This window comes from Camelina sativa, chromosome 15, assembly GCF_000633955.1.
Source record: "Camelina sativa cultivar DH55 chromosome 15, Cs, whole genome shotgun sequence".
Lineage (NCBI taxonomy): Eukaryota > Viridiplantae > Streptophyta > Magnoliopsida > Brassicales > Brassicaceae > Camelina > Camelina sativa.
The window spans coordinates 10,168,884-10,184,880 of NC_025699.1; the positions used below are offsets into that span (position 1 = coordinate 10,168,884).

The 15,997-nt window shown below is 41.9% G+C and overlaps 3 protein-coding genes and 3 long non-coding RNA genes across 11 annotated transcripts in view; 5 read left to right on the top strand and 1 right to left on the bottom strand.

Moving 5' to 3' along the window:
- LOC104746314 (ABSCISIC ACID-INSENSITIVE 5-like protein 7) overlaps positions 1 to 1,420 on the top strand; it is a 9,581-nt gene extending 8,161 nt beyond the window's left edge. For 4 of the 6 annotated variants that reach the window (XM_019237272.1, XM_019237274.1, XM_019237273.1 and 1 more), the window contains 4 exons: positions 79 to 474; positions 648 to 719; positions 824 to 853; positions 1,046 to 1,420. In XM_019237272.1, coding sequence (XP_019092817.1) covers positions 79 to 474; positions 648 to 719; positions 824 to 853; positions 1,046 to 1,123 — 576 coding nt within the window. In that variant the 3' untranslated portion in view covers positions 1,124 to 1,420. Of the gene's footprint in view, positions 1 to 19; positions 475 to 647; positions 720 to 823; positions 854 to 1,045 lie in introns of all 6 variants that reach the window. The other 2 variants (XM_019237278.1, XM_019237275.1) reach the window with 2 other exon arrangements.
- Positions 1,423 to 4,708, bottom strand: LOC104746316 (probable receptor-like protein kinase At1g49730). Its single transcript, XM_010467767.2, has 9 exons — positions 4,481 to 4,708; positions 3,625 to 4,176; positions 3,197 to 3,481; positions 2,852 to 3,113; positions 2,704 to 2,756; positions 2,553 to 2,620; positions 2,373 to 2,462; positions 2,191 to 2,275; positions 1,423 to 2,114 (listed from the first exon to the last, which is right to left on the bottom strand). The coding sequence occupies exons 1-9, from the start codon at positions 4,566 to 4,568 to the stop codon at positions 1,603 to 1,605; spliced, it is 1,995 nt and encodes a 664-aa protein (XP_010466069.1). The 5' UTR covers positions 4,569 to 4,708; the 3' UTR covers positions 1,423 to 1,602.
- LOC104746317 (NEP1-interacting protein-like 1) lies at positions 5,183 to 5,949 on the top strand. Its single transcript, XM_010467768.2, has one exon. The coding sequence runs from the start codon at positions 5,245 to 5,247 to the stop codon at positions 5,857 to 5,859; it is 615 nt and encodes a 204-aa protein (XP_010466070.1). The 5' UTR covers positions 5,183 to 5,244; the 3' UTR covers positions 5,860 to 5,949.
- On the top strand, positions 7,568 to 8,274 carry LOC109129278. The gene is made up of 3 exons (XR_002035493.1): positions 7,568 to 7,745; positions 7,839 to 8,043; positions 8,182 to 8,274. It is a non-coding gene; the product is annotated as an uncharacterized LOC109129278 (long non-coding RNA).
- LOC109129272 lies at positions 10,139 to 11,075 on the top strand. Its single transcript, XR_002035491.1, has 4 exons — positions 10,139 to 10,215; positions 10,364 to 10,546; positions 10,640 to 10,844; positions 10,983 to 11,075. It is a non-coding gene; the product is annotated as an uncharacterized LOC109129272 (long non-coding RNA).
- Positions 12,592 to 13,247, top strand: LOC109129280. Its single transcript, XR_002035497.1, has 3 exons — positions 12,592 to 12,769; positions 12,863 to 13,067; positions 13,206 to 13,247. It is a non-coding gene; the product is annotated as an uncharacterized LOC109129280 (long non-coding RNA).

A 15,997-nucleotide genomic window follows, 5' to 3' on the forward strand; every position in this document is an offset into this window, starting at 1 on the left:
ATCTTGAATCAGCCACCTGGTTTAGGGCTCAAAGTTGGTGGACCAATTCAGCAGCAGCAACAACAGCAACACCAGGTCCAACAACAGCAGTTGCAGCAGCAGCAGCAACAACAGCAGTTGCAGCAGCTGAATCATCCTCATCCACAGCAGCGGCTGCCTCAAACCATTTTTCCTAAACAAGCAAACGTAGCATTTTCTGCGCCTGTGAGTATAGTGAACAAGGGTTTTGCTGGGGCTGCAAATAATTCCGTCAGCAATAATAATGGATTAGCTAGTTATGGAGGAAACGGGGTTACTGTTGCAGTAACTTCTCCAGGCACAAGCAGCGCAGAAAATAATTCTTTATCACCCGTTCCATATGTGCTTAATCGAGGACGAAGAAGCAATACGGGTCTGGACAAAGTTATTGAAAGGAGGCAACGGAGAATGATCAAGAACCGGGAATCAGCTGCTAGATTAAGAGCTCGAAAGCAGGTGAGTATTGATCCAACCAAACTGTTATCTACCCCCTATTTTTTTGGTTTGACTATTTTGATAGACCAAATTACACAAAACGAAAAAGAAGCAGATATTTCTTCTATCCCGAACCACTTGTAGTATGAAAGAGGCTTTATCTTCTATGTTTTCTCGCTATCCACTAATTGCAGGCTTATACATTGGAACTGGAAGCCGAAATTGAAAAGCTCAAGAAAACGAATCAAGAATTGCAGAGAAAACAGGTTTCATTCTGTTTCCGACATTTACAACCTCTCTGTGTGTTTTCTGTTTTTCCCTCTCAGACTTTTGGACTTGGGTCTGAAACTTAATTTTCCCTTTATTGCAGGCTGAAATGATGGAAATGCAGAAGAATGAGGTAATTGTTTAAGAACTTTAATTTTTTTCATAAGTTCATTCTGAAACCGTTAACCATACTTGATTAGGACCAACATCACTAGCAAAAGACCAAACTTAAACTCCTTATAGTTTTCAACATTTTTTGGCCCCTCGCTTTGTTTTATATAGTCTTTTTGATTGTGTTGTTCACTGGTACACCTTTTGAAATTAGCAGCTGAAGGAATCGTCGAAGCGACCGTGGGGCAGCAAAAGGCAGTGCTTGAGAAGGACATTAACTGGTCCATGGTGAGGGCAGAATGAAGCAACAAGAATGGACCAAACCAGACTGCGTAGCTTGGGACTTATTTAATAGGAGATAGTGCTACCTGTACAGGAGATTAAGGGAAAATATGGAGTGATAAATCTAGGTTACAGAGTAGGAGAGAGTTTTCATTATGAATAAATGACATTTTGTGCCCTGACCTTTATTAGTCTAGGTTTAGATCATCCTCTGTTTTTTTTTTTATGTTTTCTGATCGTTGGGGTTTTTAAAAGACAGTCGTTTATATATGTTTGTTTGACTTTTGTATCAGGTATTTGGTTCTCATATGTCATTAACTTGGGTTTAGCCATTACTTAGACTGGCAACAAATTCACTCTTGACTCTGGTTAGAAAACATATTTATCTTTCAAAATCGAAATTAGAAAACAGTTTGGATCACCCAAACGACAAATTTCCTGAAAAAAAAAAGTGACTTATGAGGAGAGATCATGTCTCTCTCTCTTCACTCAAAAAGAAAGACCATTTGGTGGAGAGTGAGGAGAGCCAGTCTCGAGCAGAAAACTCCGGCTACAATGCGACCTTGAAGTGGTACTAGAGGAAGAAGCCAAGCCACGGATGTCTCCACTTTGAAAGCCTGAGTCACCTCTCAGCGACCGTCCTTTGTTTTCCTCAACCGCCATTGCAAGACCGATATGCAAAGGATCACAGCTTTCGTACAACAGCCTCAGGACTTGCTTGATCGATGGCCTAGCCACACCTTCTTTCTCTGTGCACCATCTTACAACTGCCACTACTGTTTCAAGCTGTTCTCCATCTATGCAGTCTTTGATTCTTGGATCCACCAAATCTATGCGTCTTGATTCCGATAACAGTAAAGTCTGAGACATTTCTACCAGGTTCCTACCTTCTTCGACTGCTGATTTCCCAGTTATAATCTCTAGCAACACCACTCCGTAGCTATACACGTCACTCTTCTCTGTCAGTTCTTGTGTTACAACGTACTCTGGATCTACATAGCCTGAAATTGAGATTTCATGGTTTTTAGAATTTGCTCAATAATATTTCAAGAGTAGTTGTTTCCTTTGTATCCTGACCTGGAGTTCCACGAATATCAGTATTAACAGGTTCAAAACAAATGGAGCCATCTCTAGAAGCATGAGCCAGACCAAAATCTGCAAGCTGCATCACCAAAACCCACAAAATCAATTGTTCTCAAGAGGTGAACGGATTGAAAAGTCAATGTATCGGTTGATGATGTGATGGGATGCAAACTCACCTTAGCAACAAAGTTTTCATCAAGTAATATGTTGCTTGACTTAATGTCTCTGTGACAGAGAGGAGGGTCACAGTAGAAATGAAGGTATTCCTGGAGGAAAGAAAAAAATATCCAGCCACTAACTAAGAACAGTAATACAAACCATCGAGTATTACTTCTGTGAAAAATGTAAAAATTTACCAGAGCATTAGCCACATCTATTGCAATTTTCATCCTAGTTTCCCAACTAAGTGGAGGCTTTTCTGTGGCTGCACAGAGACAAAGAATAACGTTCAATATTCTCAAGTCAAATCTAATACATAGCAAGAAACTCTGGAAACCATGAGCATACAGTGTATATGATCCTTGAGGCTCCCATTTGCCATATACTCGTAGACAAGGAACCTGGAATTATCAGGTTAGATGAGCAGAGGGAAATCCAATTTATTTTCTACACAAGAGGTGGGGAAACGAAATGAAGCTAAATTGTAAACATTCACCTCTCGTTCTTCTTATTACAAAACCCTTTCAAAGCAACTAGATGGCGATGATGCAGCCTGGCGAGAAGCTCGATCTCTCTGCAAAATTCATCTTCTGCTTGTTCAGAGCTCTTGTTCATCTTTTTTACAGCTGCAACCAACCCATTACTGAACTCAGCTTTGTGAACAGTCCCAAAGCCCCCACGGCCAATCACCATGTTGAAATCTTCAGTTGCTTTCCTTATCTCCCTGTAGCTGAATTTCCGAAAAGCAGAAGAGTTACCTGCAAAAACCAACCACAAGTTTATTGTAGATGGTCTAACTCAAACATATCTTGCAAGTGTATCATCAGAAGAACTTTTGCACCTTCATGAATGATCGACCTTGGGCGGGGAGAAGGAGATGTCTTTAGATTACATTCCATGCCACTGGAGTCATCAAGTTCCCGTTTCTTTCTTCGGATAAGAACTATAAGTATTACGAGCATCACAAGAGCAAAACCTGTAACAGCGATCCCAATAGCTGGAACCACTGTCAAGTGATATGGATGGTGACTTTTAACTGGAGACAGAACAAGATTGTCACTGCTTGGACTATCAGCAGACACCGGACTTGGAGAAGCGTCTGGGCTCAGTGACGATGGAGATGAGTCTGAATAGAAATCAAGAAAGTCAGAAAAAGAACACTAAACTATACAGGAGCTGTTGAGGATCTTTCCTAATATAGAAACAATGATAAGGTTCTACAATCCATAAATGCCAACTTGACTCACAAAAGTGTGTATATATATATACCTGGAGAGGGGGTAAGCTCAGGCACATTAAAGAAGCAGCTAGCAAGTTCAAGGGCAGATGAATTGTCAACCTGGCTAGCTAATACAGCATAAGTAGCATCTCGACAAGTACTCAGTTTGATGCTATTATCTGGACCAACGAGACTACGAAGGTAGGTGACACCAGAATCCAAGCAATTCATACATAGTTTCCCCGGTGGAAGTGGGAGTCTGCAGTTTCTAGAAACATCTCCAAACGTGATGGACTGAAGCATCTGCGTTACAGTGGTTAGACCTTCACAATCGTAGTTAACAAGAATCTTGGTCCCTAAACCACAGAAGATAGTTGCATTTGTTGGGATTCCATAAAGCTCCATGGTTCTAGAGATGGTAGTAACGCAGACCTCAGTCAAATCTGATGGAACTCCAAGATCTGTTGTGTAGTTTGCATAGCGGGCGACAGATACTGCAACGAAAGCGTTCATGTAGCGGCAGCATTTGGCTCTGTCGGCATTGTTGGAGCACATAGAAGCCACGAGTGTGAAGTTAGATGAAGTCAAGTCCAATGGACAACCTGTTATACACAATAAAGCACATAACTTTGCATCAATTTCGCAAGAGTTTCAAATTGAAGCAACAGAGCTCAATATAAAAACACTTTTTGAAGACGAATGTACATTGAAATTAGCAAAAACCCAAAGCACAAAACTATCAAAGTTTCAAGATTTACATCAGAGTTTGTAGTGTCGAACCATTTAATGCTAATTTAAACAAATCAAAACCTAAGGAAGAAGATTTTTTCAAAAGAAAGATTTAGTACTATTAAAGAATGTGGAGAGAGAGAGAGAGAGAGAGAGAGAGAGAGAGAGAGACAAAACCTGCTTGGGTGAGTAAAGGCAAGTACTGGAATCCAAGAAAAGCAAAGAATGCGAGTTGCAAGAGAGCTTGCTTATAAACCACCACCATGGCCTAAGAACAGAGGAGGAAGAGAGAGAGAGAGAGAGAGTAAGAGACTTTAAGAAAGGTCAATGGGGAAGTCGCCTGAGAGAATGACAGTGGAAGGAAGGTAAAGGTCAGTGACAATGAGATGGAGAGAGACCAGAGTCGTCCAGATTTCACTATTTCTCCATTAAACCCCCTGTAAAAAATTATAGTCCTTTAATTTGTCATTCTCTTATGTTTTTACCCGATTGTTGTTAAATGTCGTTTTAAGCACCCCCAATACAACTTCAAAATTAGTAATTTTAGTATTTTACGTTTCAGATAGTAAAACTTTTCATGTGTACAGCCCCATCCCTAATATAATAATTGCAATGGTCGGCTTTTAAGTTTTTGTTTACTCTTCTAATAAGTGGAAATACAACTTCTACAAAAAAAAAAAATAATAAGTGGAAATACAACATTAAATAAATGAACGTTAATCCAAAATATTTTAAAGAAAAAAAGGAAAAACAGAAAAAAGAATTGAGAAAGGAAATTACATTAACGCGTTAGGAGTCAGAACAACAGAGTTTTGCTTCTATAAATATAACAACACACTAAACCTAGTTTTCTCCACAATCCAATCATCTAATCTTTTTTACGACTCATCTTTTCACTCTTGTCTCTTATTTTTCTTATTTCTGATTTCACCACTCCGACAATGGATACTGAATCGCTCAGACTCGAGGTTAATCTAGCCGTTACGTCTCAAGATCCGTCGTTAGGGTTATTAAGCACGGTGATAATCACTGTAGAGATAGGCTACTTCGAGGAGTTTATCATAGAGAAGTACGACGATCATCGTAGCATCAAGAGAGTCGGATCTTACCGGGATTCTCCACCAGGTCCAGACTCAGAATTCATTCTGAAACTCCGAACCTTCGATCCTAAGGACGTCTATCGAACCCTCCATAGCCAACTCCACGATCGTCTCTTGTCCGAATACATAGCCGATGAGATTGTTGTCCAAGCCCTAAGACAAAGAAGCAAAAGTTCTAACTTGGCACAACAACAACAACCTTTATTCATGACAGGCACTGTCAGACTGACACAGAAGGTGTACAACGTTGTGCGTCGCAACTCTGCTCTGTCTCTGTCGGCAACAGATTTGACGACTTGTGCCATCTGTTTGGAAGATCTGGATACCGAGGATTACTGCCACGTGCCTAACTGCTCCCATTGTTATCATGAAGAATGTCTCAATAAGTGGGTTGATCGATCTAATGGCACATGCCCTCTCTGTCGCCAACTATTTGACGAACCAGAGTCTAATTAGGGTTTCAAATTTTTTGTTTTATTATCTTGTGGTCTTAATGATTTGCTAATTTTGTATTTCTTTTTTATGTAATGATATTGATACTGTCTTTGTAAGCAACATGTAATGCAGTTTGATTTAGTGAAATTAAGATTTTTTTTAGACTTGAAGTTCAAATTTATAATTTCATCTACAAGTTTGATTCAGTCTGCAACATATGTCTCATCACACACCATTGACTTAAAAACACATTTTGTTTCAGAGAAAAAGAAGCAACTTTGAACTTTTTGATGTCGGTTAATTTACCAAATTGAAGGAAACAAGGAAACAATCCAACAATCTTGTTCTTTGATAAAGCAAACTCATGAACACAACAACTTTGACAGTAAAGAGAGACAGAGGTTACAAGGAGAAAGGAGAAAAGAGCATACTCTAGCTTGTTCTTTGGGATCTTCAATTGCTGAGCAATTTCATCAAAGTGTATCCTTGTTTTCTTGCTCTGCAATGAAGTCAAGTCCAATAGGGAACCTGTTTACACAATAAAGCATATAACTTTGCATCAATTTCGCAAGAGTTTCAAATTTAAGCAACAGAGTTGAAGAACAGAAACCAAAAATATAGGTTGTGTTTGCTGATCAGAAATGTGTTCCAGCTCCTTTTAAATCCACTTCTTCAGGCTGTGTTATTGTAAGCTGTGTTTCAAAACAAAGGGAGCTGACACTGATCATTGTGGACTGGTTATTCATGAGACATCTACCCTTGTTGCTTGCTTCTTGGTGATAGTAGCATTATTGGACAAGAGTGTCTCAAGACCAAGTGGTTAATTTGTTATTTGTTATACGTGATCTTGTTTATTTGCAACTGTTTTAGGATTACACTCATAATTATGAGTTGATAGTGACTAAGTTTAGTCAATATGAAGTTATCAGAAACATGATTGTCCCCATGAATAAGTGTTCCTGCAGGTTTTGGTTTTTTAAAACTGCATGATTTGGATTTAAAGTTCTATGTCTCTATAAGTTCTGAAATTGCAGGTTTGGTTTTGAAGTTTCAGGTTCTGTTTTAAAAACTTAAAAATTTTGGATTTGAAAACTGCAATTTTGTTTAGGATCTACCATTGGACACATAAAATTTAACAGTTTCTTAATAAAGTTCTTTAACTTAATTTTCTCAAAATTTATAAGAACAGAGGATGAAGAGAGAGACAGAGAGACGTTAAGAAAGGTCAATGGGAAGTCGCCTGAGAGAATGACAGTGGAAGGTAAAGAATGAGCTCAGCGGCTCTTTAGGGTAAGAAACATTTCCTCTTATTTCCTTGATTTGTTAAGGTTACATCACTTGTCTTTTATATAGACATTACATCATTAGGGTTTTCCTTCATATGACAGCTCACTCATCACATAGGCTACACTCAAATCTATTCTTCAATTGCATTGGTTCCGTGCAGTCAATTGTCCTTTTTGCTTTACTGGTTTTGTCTACTTGTGCAGGTGGAGGAGACCGTTGAAAGGGTAGGGAAGCTGGAGTGTTAATGGGCTCTTCTTCAATGGGCTTGACAATAGCAGGCTGATGTGTGGTAAGGCCTGTTATTTTTTTAATCACTTCAGCAGGCTTAATGGGCCTATCGATAACGGGCTGATGTTTTGTAGAGCCCGTTATCGTTTTGTCTTCTTCACTCCTTGAAGTTATCGTTTCACTTTCCTTCTTCATTGCGATCTTGACAGGGAGAGTCGGAGCTCGAGCGATCGGTGTTGCTGCGATCTTGTTTGGAACTTGATGAGTCTTACTAATACTCCCCCGCAAACTCTGTGTGGGAGGGAGGACCACACCGAGTTTGTACCTGAGTTCACTGAACGGTCGGAAAGGAAGCGACTTCGTGAAGATGTCGGCGATCTGATGATGACCAGGTATGTGCTTCACCAAAACTGTTCCAAGTGCGACCTTCTCTCTCACATAGTGGTAGTGATTCAGGAAGTGCTTACTCTTTTTGTGAAAAGCAGGATTGGCGGAGAGATACACTGCGGACAAGTTATCACAGTATAACTCTGGAGGTTGATACTGAGGAATTCCCAGTTCTTTGAGGATGTTACAAATCTAGGAGATCTCAGCAGCAGCATCGGACATAGCTCTGTATTCAGCTTCGGTGGAACTTCGAGCCACAGAGTCCTGTTTCTGAGATGCCCAGGAGATCAAATTAGTGCCAAGGTAAGAACAATATCCGCCTGTTGATCTGCTTGTTTCCGCACAACCACCATGATCACTGTCACTGTAAACCCTTAAGGTGCTGCTTGTGTGTTTGTTGAAGTTAAGCCCCATAGTGATTGTACCTTTTATGTAACGCAGGATCCGTTTGAGAAGATGAAAGTCAGCAAACGTTGGAGCATGCGTTTTCTGACATACAAAGTTCACCGCAAATTGAATGTCGGGTCTTGTAAGTGTCAGGTATTGTAACTTCCCTGCTAGGCTTCGAAAATACGAAGGGTTTGTGAATGGTTCCTTATTCTTAGCCCTTGTATTTTCTAGTTGTTCAGGCAAGGGTGTGGCAACAGAGGAGCATTCACTCATAGCTGCAACAATCAATAGATCTTCTGCATACTTCTGCTGAGATAGAAAAAGTCCTGAAGGGTGGAAGTGAGCTTGGATCTCGAGGAAGTAATGCATTTGGCCTAGATCCTTCATACGGAACTGATTGTTGAGAGAATCTAGGAAGGTGGTCATAGCAGGAGAGCTGTTTCCTGTGATAAGCATGTCGTCTACATAGAGCAGAAGCACGATGACTGCTCCATCCCGTTTGTAAACGAAGAGAGATGGGTCTGGTATGCTGCAGGTAAACCCAAACTCTAATAGAAAAGTGCTGAATTTGTCATACCAAGCTCGCGGGGCTTGCTTTAGCCCGTAGAGTGATTTTCTCAGTCGACACACATGGTTTGGTTTTTCAGGATCAACAAAACCAGCCGGCTGTTTCATATATACTGTCTCAGTGAGATCTCCATGGAGAAAGGCGTGCTCAACATCCATTTGTTTTATGTCCCAACCTCTTTTGGTAGCCATATCCAAGACAGCTCTGACTGTTGCTGTGCGGACTACTGGACTGTATGTTTCCAGGTAATCAATTCCTTCTTCTTGATTAAAACCTTGGGCAACCAACCGAGCTTTGAGTTTCTGTAATGACCCATCTGCATTTCTTTTTGTTCTGAACACCCACTTACTTCCTAACACGCTCATTTCTGGTGTAGGAGGTATCAAGTCCCAAGTGTTTGCTACTTTGCAGTTTCCCATTTCAGTTCCCATTGCACCATTCCAACCAGGGTGTTTAAGAGCTTCAGCCACAGTTTTTGGTTCTGGATAAGATACTTTATGAGACAATAGGGCGTACCTCGGATTTGGCTTTCGTATCCCATCTTTCAGTCTTGTTGTCATTCCATGAATTGGCATAGTTTTACTAACCACTTCTGCAGTGTTTTGAGAACTTTGAACAGATAATGCAGGAGATGCCACGGAGCTTGGGACTTGAGTTGGAGAGCTTGAGCTTGAGGAAACTGAGGTGGGTGTACTCAAACTCTTAGTTGTTGATTTCGGTGTTTTATGTGTCACAGGAGCTTGATCAGTTGTGATTGTAGGAGAAGTAACAGAAGGAGTCACAGATGAGGATGGAGTAGAGACCACGGATGAAGTAGAGACCACGGATGTGTCAGCACCCTGAGGATCTTGCTGAGAAGTAGCAGAGGGAGTGGAAGGTGCAGATGCGTCAGAGCACTGAGAATTCTGCAGTGGAGTATCCATCCTGATAGGAGAGGAAGGAAAGCTGTTGCCAATAGAGTCAGGATCGGAGCCTGTCGTACACTCAGGACTTTCCTCCAATCCTTCAGTAGACACAACCTGCGATCTTGTGCTAGGTAATGGTGGATCTACCATTGGACACATAAAATTTAACAGTTTCTTAATAAAGTTCTTTAACTTAATTTTCTCAAAATTTATAAGAACAGAGGATGAAGAGAGAGACAGAGAGACGTTAAGAAAGGTCAATGGGAAGTCGCCTGAGAGAATGACAGTGGAAGGTAAAGAATGAGCTCAGCGGCTCTTTAGGGTAAGAAACATTTCCTCTTATTTCCTTGATTTGTTAAGGTTACATCACTTGTCTTTTATATAGACATTACATCATTAGGGTTTTTCCTTCATATGACAGCTCACTCATCACATAGGCTGAGACACTCAAATCTATTCTTCAATTGCATTGGTTCCGTGCAGTCAATTGTCCTCTTTGCTTTACTGGTTTTGTCTACTTGTGCAGGTGGAGGAGACCGTTGAAAGGGTAGGGAAACTGGAGTGTTAATGGGCTCTTCTTTAATGGGCTTGACAGTAGCAGGCTGATGTGTGGTAAGGCCTGTTATTGTTTTAATCACTTCAGCAGGCTTAATGGGCCTATCGATAACGGGCTGATGTTTTGTAGAGCCCGTTATCGTTTTGTCTTCTTCACTCCTTGAAGTTATCGTTTCACTTTCCTTCTTCATTGCGATCTTGACAGGGAGAGTCGGAGCTCGAGCGATCGGTGTTGCTGCGATCTTGTTTGGAACTTGATGAGTCTTACTAATACTCCCCCGCAAACTCTGTGTGGGAGGGAGGACCACACCGAGTTTGTACCTGAGTTCACTGAACGGTCGGAAAGGAAGCGACTTCGTGAAGATGTCGGCGATCTGATGATGACCAGGTATGTGCTTCACCAAAACTGTTCCAAGTGCGACCTTCTCTCTCACATAGTGGTAGTGATTCAGGAAGTGCTTACTCTTTTTGTGAAAAGCAGGATTGGCGGAGAGATACACTGCGGACAAGTTATCACAGTATAACTCTGGAGGTTGATACTGAGGAATTCCCAGTTCTTTGAGGATGTTACAAATCTAGGAGATCTCAGCAGCAGCATCGGACATAGCTCTGTATTCAGCTTCGGTGGAACTTCGAGCCACAGAGTCCTGTTTCTGAGATGCCCAGGAGATCAAATTAGTGCCAAGGTAAGAACAATATCCGCCTGTTGATCTGCTTGTTTCCGCACAACCACCATGATCACTGTCACTGTAAACCCTTAAGGTGCTGCTTGTGTGTTTGTTGAAGTTAAGCCCCATAGTGATTGTACCTTTTATGTAACGCAGGATCCGTTTGAGAAGATGAAAGTCAGCAAACGTTGGAGCATGCGTTTTCTGACATACAAAGTTCACCGCAAATTGAATGTCGGGTCTTGTAAGTGTCAGGTATTGTAACTTCCCTGCTAGGCTTCGAAAATACGAAGGGTTTGTGAATGGTTCCTTATTCTTAGCCCTTGTATTTTCTAGTTGTTCAGGCAAGGGTGTGGCAACAGAGGAGCATTCACTCATAGCTGCAACAATCAATAGATCTTCTGCATACTTCTGCTGAGATAGAAAAAGTCCTGAAGGGTGGAAGTGAGCTTGGATCTCGAGGAAGTAATGCATTTGGCCTAGATCCTTCATACGGAACTGATTGTTGAGAGAATCTAGGAAGGTGGTCATAGCAGGAGAGCTGTTTCCTGTGATAAGCATGTCGTCTACATAGAGCAGAAGCACGATGACTGCTCCATCCCGTTTGTAAACGAAGAGAGATGGGTCTGGTATGCTGCAGGTAAACCCAAACTCTAATAGAAAAGTGCTGAATTTGTCATACCAAGCTCGCGGGGCTTGCTTTAGCCCGTAGAGTGATTTTCTCAGTCGACACACATGGTTTGGTTTTTCAGGATCAACAAAACCAGCCGGCTGTTTCATATATACTGTCTCAGTGAGATCTCCATGGAGAAAGGCGTGCTCAACATCCATTTGTTTTATGTCCCAACCTCTTTTGGTAGCCATATCCAAGACAGCTCTGACTGTTGCTGTGCGGACTACTGGACTGTATGTTTCCAGGTAATCAATTCCTTCTTCTTGATTAAAACCTTGGGCAACCAACCGAGCTTTGAGTTTCTGTAATGACCCATCTGCATTTCTTTTTGTTCTGAACACCCACTTACTTCCTAACACGCTCATTTCTGGTGTAGGAGGTATCAAGTCCCAAGTGTTTGCTACTTTGCAGTTTCCCATTTCAGTTCCCATTGCACCATTCCAACCAGGGTGTTTAAGAGCTTCAGCCACAGTTTTTGGTTCTGGATAAGATACTTTATGAGACAATAGGGCGTACCTCGGATTTGGCTTTCGTATCCCATCTTTCAGTCTTGTTGTCATTCCATGAATTGGCATAGTTTTACTAACCACTTCTGCAGTGTTTTGAGAACTTTGAACAGATAATGCAGGAGATGCCACGGAGCTTGGGACTTGAGTTGGAGAGCTTGAGCTTGAGGAAACTGAGGTGGGTGTACTCAAACTCTTAGTTGTTGATTTCGGTGTTTTATGTGTCACAGNCCTTCATATGACAGCTCACTCATCACATAGGCTACACTCAAATCTATTCTTCAATTGCATTGGTTCCGTGCAGTCAATTGTCCTTTTTGCTTTACTGGTTTTGTCTACTTGTGCAGGTGGAGGAGACCGTTGAAAGGGTAGGGAAACTGGAGTGTTAATGGGCTCTTCTTCAATGGGCTTGACAATAGCAGGCTGATGTGTGGTAAGGCCTGTTATTTTTTTAATCACTTCAGCAGGCTTAATGGGCCTATCGATAACGGGCTGATGTTTTGTAGAGCCCGTTATCGTTTTGTCTTCTTCACTCCTTGAAGTTATCGTTTCACTTTCCTTCTTCATTGCGATCTTGACAGGGAGAGTCGGAGCTCGAGCGATCGGTGTTGCTGCGATCTTGTTTGGAACTTGATGAGTCTTACTAATACTCCCCCGCAAACTCTGTGTGGGAGGGAGGACCACACCGAGTTTGTACCTGAGTTCACTGAACGGTCGGAAAGGAAGCGACTTCGTGAAGATGTCGGCGATCTGATGATGACCAGGTATGTGCTTCACCAAAACTGTTCCAAGTGCGACCTTCTCTCTCACATAGTGGTAGTGATTCAGGAAGTGCTTACTCTTTTTGTGAAAAGCAGGATTGGCGGAGAGATACACTGCGGACAAGTTATCACAGTATAACTCTGGAGGTTGATACTGAGGAATTCCCAGTTCTTTGAGGATGTTACAAATCCAGGAGATCTCAGCAGCAGCATCGGACATAGCTCTGTATTCAGCTTCGGTGGAACTTCGAGCCACAGAGTCCTGTTTCTGAGATGCCCAGGAGATCAAATTAGTGCCAAGGTAAGAACAATATCCGCCTGTTGATCTGCTTGTTTCCGCACAACCACCATGATCACTGTCACTGTAAACCCTTAAGGTGCTGCTTGTGTGTTTGTTGAAGTTAAGCCCCATAGTGATTGTACCTTTTATGTAACGCAGGATCCGTTTGAGAAGATGAAAGTCAGCAAACGTTGGAGCATGCATTTTCTGACATACAAAGTTCACCGCAAATTGAATGTCGGGACTTGTAAGTGTCAGGTATTGTAACTTCCCTGCTAGGCTTCGAAAATACGAAGGGTTTGTGAATGGTTCCTTATTCTTAGCCCTTGTATTTTCTAGTTGTTCAGGCAAGGGTGTGGCAACAGAGGAGCATTCACTCATAGCTGCAACAATCAATAGATCTTCTGCGTACTTCTGCTGAGACAGAAAAAGTCCTGAGGGATGGAAGTGAGCTTGGATGCCGAGGAAGTAATGCATTTGGCCTAGATCCTTCATACGAAACTGAGTGTTGAGAGAATCTAGGAAGGTGGTCATAGCAGGAGAGCTGTTTCCTGTGATAAGCATGTCGTCTACATAGAGCAGAAGCACGATGACTGCTCCATCCCGTTTGTAAACGAAGAGAGATGGGTCTGGTATGCTGCAGGTAAACCCAAACTCTAATAGAAAAGTGCTGAATTTGTCATACCAAGCTCGCGGGGCTTGCTTTAGCCCGTAGAGTGATTTTCTCAGTCGACACACATGGTTTGGTTTTTCAGGGTCAACAAAACCAGCCGGCTGTTTCATATATACTGTCTCGGTGAGGTCTCCATGGAGAAAGGCGTGCTCAACATCCATTTGTTTTATGTCCCAACCTCTTTTGGTAGCCATATCCAAGACAGCTCTGACTGTTGCTGTGCGGACTACTGGACTGTATGTTTCCAGGTAATCAATTCCTTCTTCTTGATTAAAACCTTGGGCAACCAACCGAGCTTTGAGTTTCTGTAATGACCCATCTGCATTTCTTTTTGTTCTGAACACCCACTTACTTCCTAACACGCTCATTTCTGGTGTAGGAGGTATCAAGTCCCAAGTGTTTGCTACTTTGCAGTTTCCCATTTCAGTTCCCATTGCACCATTCCAACCAGGGTGTTTAAGAGCTTCAGCCACAGTTTTTGGTTCTGGATAAGATACTTTATGAGACAATAGGGCGTACCTCGGATTTGGCTTTCGTATCCCATCTTTCAGTCTTGTTGTCATTCCATGAATTGGCATAGTTTTACTAACCACTTCTGCAGTGTTTTGAGAACTTTGAACAGATAATGCAGGAGATGCCACGGAGCTTGGGACTTGAGTTGGAGAGCTTGAGCTTGAGGAAACTGAGGTGGGTGTACTCAAACTCTTAGTTGTTGATTTCGGTGTTTTATGTGTCACAGGAGCTTGATCAGTTGTGATTGTAGGAGAAGTAACAGAAGGAGTCACAGATGAGGATGGAGTAGAGACCACGGATGAAGTAGAGACCACGGATGTGTCAGCACCCTGAGGATCTTGCTGAGAAGTAGCAGAGGGAGTGGAAGGTGCAGATGCGTCAGAGCACTGAGAATTCTGCAGTGNGCTGGAGTGTTAATGGGCTCTTCTTCAATGGGCTTGACAATAGCAGGCTGATGTGTGGTAAGGCCTGTTATTTTTTTAATCACTTCAGCAGGCTTAATGGGCCTATCGATAACGGGCTGATGTTTTGTAGAGCCCGTTATCGTTTTGTCTTCTTCACTCCTTGAAGTTNTGGAGTATCCATCCTGATAGGAGAGGAAGAAAAGCTGTTGCCAATAGAGTCAGGATCGGAGCCTGTCGTACACTCAGGACTTTCCTCCAATCCTTCAGTAGACACAACCTGCGATCTTGTGCTAGGTAATGGTGGAAAATCTTCTGGTGAAAACAGTGGTTTATTGCTTTGTTGTTCATCTTCTGTTGCTTCTGATCCCTTTTTCTGGTTTTGTTGAGGGAAACTCTTGTACCAAGCAGTCATGAGTGGAGTACATCGTTGTGAGGCATTGGAAAGCATGGTTGAGAAGGGAAAAACCTCTTCATCAAAGATCACGTGCCTGCCAATATAAACACGACCAGTAGAAGGTAGTAAACACCTGTAACCCTTGTATTTCTCATTGTACCCCAAGAATACACATTTTAAAGATCGAGGATCAAACTTTGTTGCAGTGTAGTCACGGAGAGTTGGATAACAAGCACAGCCAAATACCCGAAGAGCAGTATAAGAAGGAGTTCGACCTGTTAAGACTTCATATGGACTTCGACTTNGCTAATGTTTTGTAGAGCCCGTTATCGTTTTGTCTTCTTCACTCCTTGAAGTTATCGTTTCACTTTCCTTCTTCATTGCGATCTTGACAGGGAGAGTCGGAGCTCGAGCGATCGGTGTTGCTGCGATCTTGTTTGGAACTTGATGAGTCTTACTAATAGAAGGTAAAGGTGGTCAGATACAATGAGATGGAGAGTGAAGAAAAGAGTCCTTTAATTTGTCATTCTCTTACGTTTTTACCCCGCTAGTTCGTTAAATGTTGTTTTAAGCACCCAATACAATTTCAAAATTAGTAATTTTACCTTTCAAATAGTAAAACTTTTCATGTGTATAGCCATCCCTACCATAATAATTGCAATGGTCTGCTTTNATTGAAGTTAAGCCCCATAGTGATTGTACCTTTTATGTAACGCAGGATCCGTTTGAGAAGATGAAAGTCAGCAAACGTTGGAGCATGCGTTTTCTGACATACAAAGTTCACCGCAAATTGAATGTCGGGTCTTGTAAGTGTCAGGTATTGTAACTTCCCTGCTAGGCTTCGAAAATACGAAGGGTTTGTGAATGGTTCCTTATTCTTAGCCCTTGTATTTTCTAGTTGTTCAGGCAAGGGTGTGGCAACAGAGGAGCATTCACTCATAGCTGCAACAATCAATAGATCTTCTGC

Bases quoted from the DNA above. Each gene is read 5' to 3' on its own strand.
- LOC104746316 (XM_010467767.2), bottom strand. From the start codon at position 4,568: ATGGTGGTGGTTTATAAGCAAGCTCTCTTGCAACTCGCATTCTTTGCT. The intron at 4,177-4,480 runs GTTTTGTCTCTC...TGTGTATAACAG, and splicing joins GCCTTTACTCACCCAAGCAG to GTTGTCCATTGGACTTGACT. The intron at 2,463-2,552 runs GTAAATTTTTAC...TCTTTCCTCCAG, and splicing joins TAGATGTGGCTAATGCTCTG to GAATACCTTCATTTCTACTG.
- LOC104746317 (XM_010467768.2), top strand. From the start codon at position 5,245: ATGGATACTGAATCGCTCAGACTCGAGGTTAATCTAGCCGTTACGTCT.